The sequence below is a fragment of the Cebus imitator genome, unplaced genomic scaffold (assembly GCF_001604975.1).
Source record: "Cebus imitator isolate Cc_AM_T3 unplaced genomic scaffold, Cebus_imitator-1.0 Scaffold284, whole genome shotgun sequence".
Taxonomy (NCBI): domain Eukaryota; kingdom Metazoa; phylum Chordata; class Mammalia; order Primates; family Cebidae; genus Cebus; species Cebus imitator.
Window position 1 is genome coordinate 2,839,556 of NW_016107599.1, and position 1,661 is coordinate 2,841,216.

General features: G+C 37.1%; 1 protein-coding gene across 3 annotated transcripts in view; it reads right to left on the reverse strand.

Moving 5' to 3' along the window:
- SYTL5 (synaptotagmin like 5) overlaps positions 1–1,661 on the reverse strand; it is a 95,727-nt gene that overhangs the window by 34,174 nt on the left and 59,892 nt on the right. For all 3 annotated transcript variants that reach the window (XM_017501721.2, XM_017501722.2, XM_017501720.2), the window contains exon 7: positions 918–1,047. In XM_017501721.2, the coding sequence (XP_017357210.1) occupies positions 918–1,047 (130 nt within the window). The remainder of the gene's footprint in view (positions 1–917; positions 1,048–1,661) is intronic.

The window sequence follows — 1,661 nt, forward strand, 5'->3', positions numbered from 1 at the left end:
AGGCTGGAGTGCAGTGGCATGATCTCAGCTCACTGCAACCTCCGCTTCCTGGGTTCAAGTCATTCTCCTGCCTCAGCCTCTCAAGTAGCTGGGGTTACAGGCATCCGCCACGCCCAGCTAATTTTTGTATTTTTAGTAGAGATGGTGTTTCACCATGTTGGCCAGGGTGGTCTCAAACTCCTGACCTCGTGATCTGCCTGCCTTGGTCTCCCAAAGTGCTGGGATTACAGGCGTGAGCCACTACACCTGGCCACAGGTAGCTTTTTTAATGTTGAAGACTTGATCATGATTTTTATTCTATGTATGGGACATAAGCTTCATAATTATGACAAATTTCTCTAAAGAATTTTATTAGTTATAAGTATTAACATTTCAAAATGAATTAATAGCTGCTTCAGAGAACTGTTGTGATAATGAAGTAAAATGATACATTTGAGTGTACCACGCAAATGAAAGGGGTAATTATTAATACCTTAATGCTGCTTGCAAATAACTTCTTATTTAAACCACCGATTTTCTTTTGTCTATATGTTGGGAACTTCTGACCACTATATCAATTGAACTATCATTTCCTTGAACTCTGCACAAGTGTTCTTATCTATTGTATCAGATGTATCCTGGAACCATTTATATTTCCCACACTCATATATTGATATTCTGATGTAGCACTGAAACTTGGTGATGACACCTGGCTAGAGTATATACTAAATAAATGGAATTTTTATGAATGTAAGATGCCAAAAGCATTACCTGGGTCTGTCTTCAAGCAGTTCTATGGAGGGGCCTACCACCATAGTTCAAAGAAGGAATGCTTATTTTTTAAAGCATGAAACATCCATTTAATACCATACATAGCAGTCAATTTCATTTGCTTTAGTCATTTTATACAATAGAGTAGGCATGTTGTAAATACCCACCTGAGGAGAGAGAGGTTCCAGACACTGCTATGGAAGGTGTGCCAGAAGTATTCCTGCAGTAACTCTTTGTGAACTCCTGAGAGGTGCTTCCAATAGCAGCCAAATCCATGGGATTTTCGAAACCACACTCCTTCCCAAAAAATAAAAAAAAAAAAAAAAACAAAACATTATACTGACTGTAATTTACCATAAAATTAATCTATATAAATATACTTCAGTATAAACACCTTTATATGTATTACTATTTAGGAGGAGCTAATTGACATTTGAAGGACCCTCACCAGGAGTCCATATAACTCCAAAATTTACCATCAATAATTGTTATCAAAAATCTATTTCAAGACATTTGTTAATTAGTGCAAAAAGTATCTGGACAATTTCTCACTCCCAAAATTAGTGAGTGTTCTAATATATGATTAATAAGAAAGATTATACAGGTACTCTCAATCTTATATGAACTATGTATAAGAATCTGGCAAGATTAACACTCTCAGAGCGGCACTCAGGCTTAGAACTCTGGTCCCATTTTGTCCTCTCTTTCAACTTAACCTCTCCTCAATCGTCCCTTACTTCTTCCACCCCCATTTAACAGAACATCATGCACCTTTTCCAACTAGAAGGCTGGCTGGTCAGAATATGGGTGGTTACATCTGTTTTGGAATGACTTTCATGCATGGTACTTATCAATGTTCATAAAAAGATAAAGAGTGAAAACTTCCCAAGGTCACAGGAATAGTGATTTTT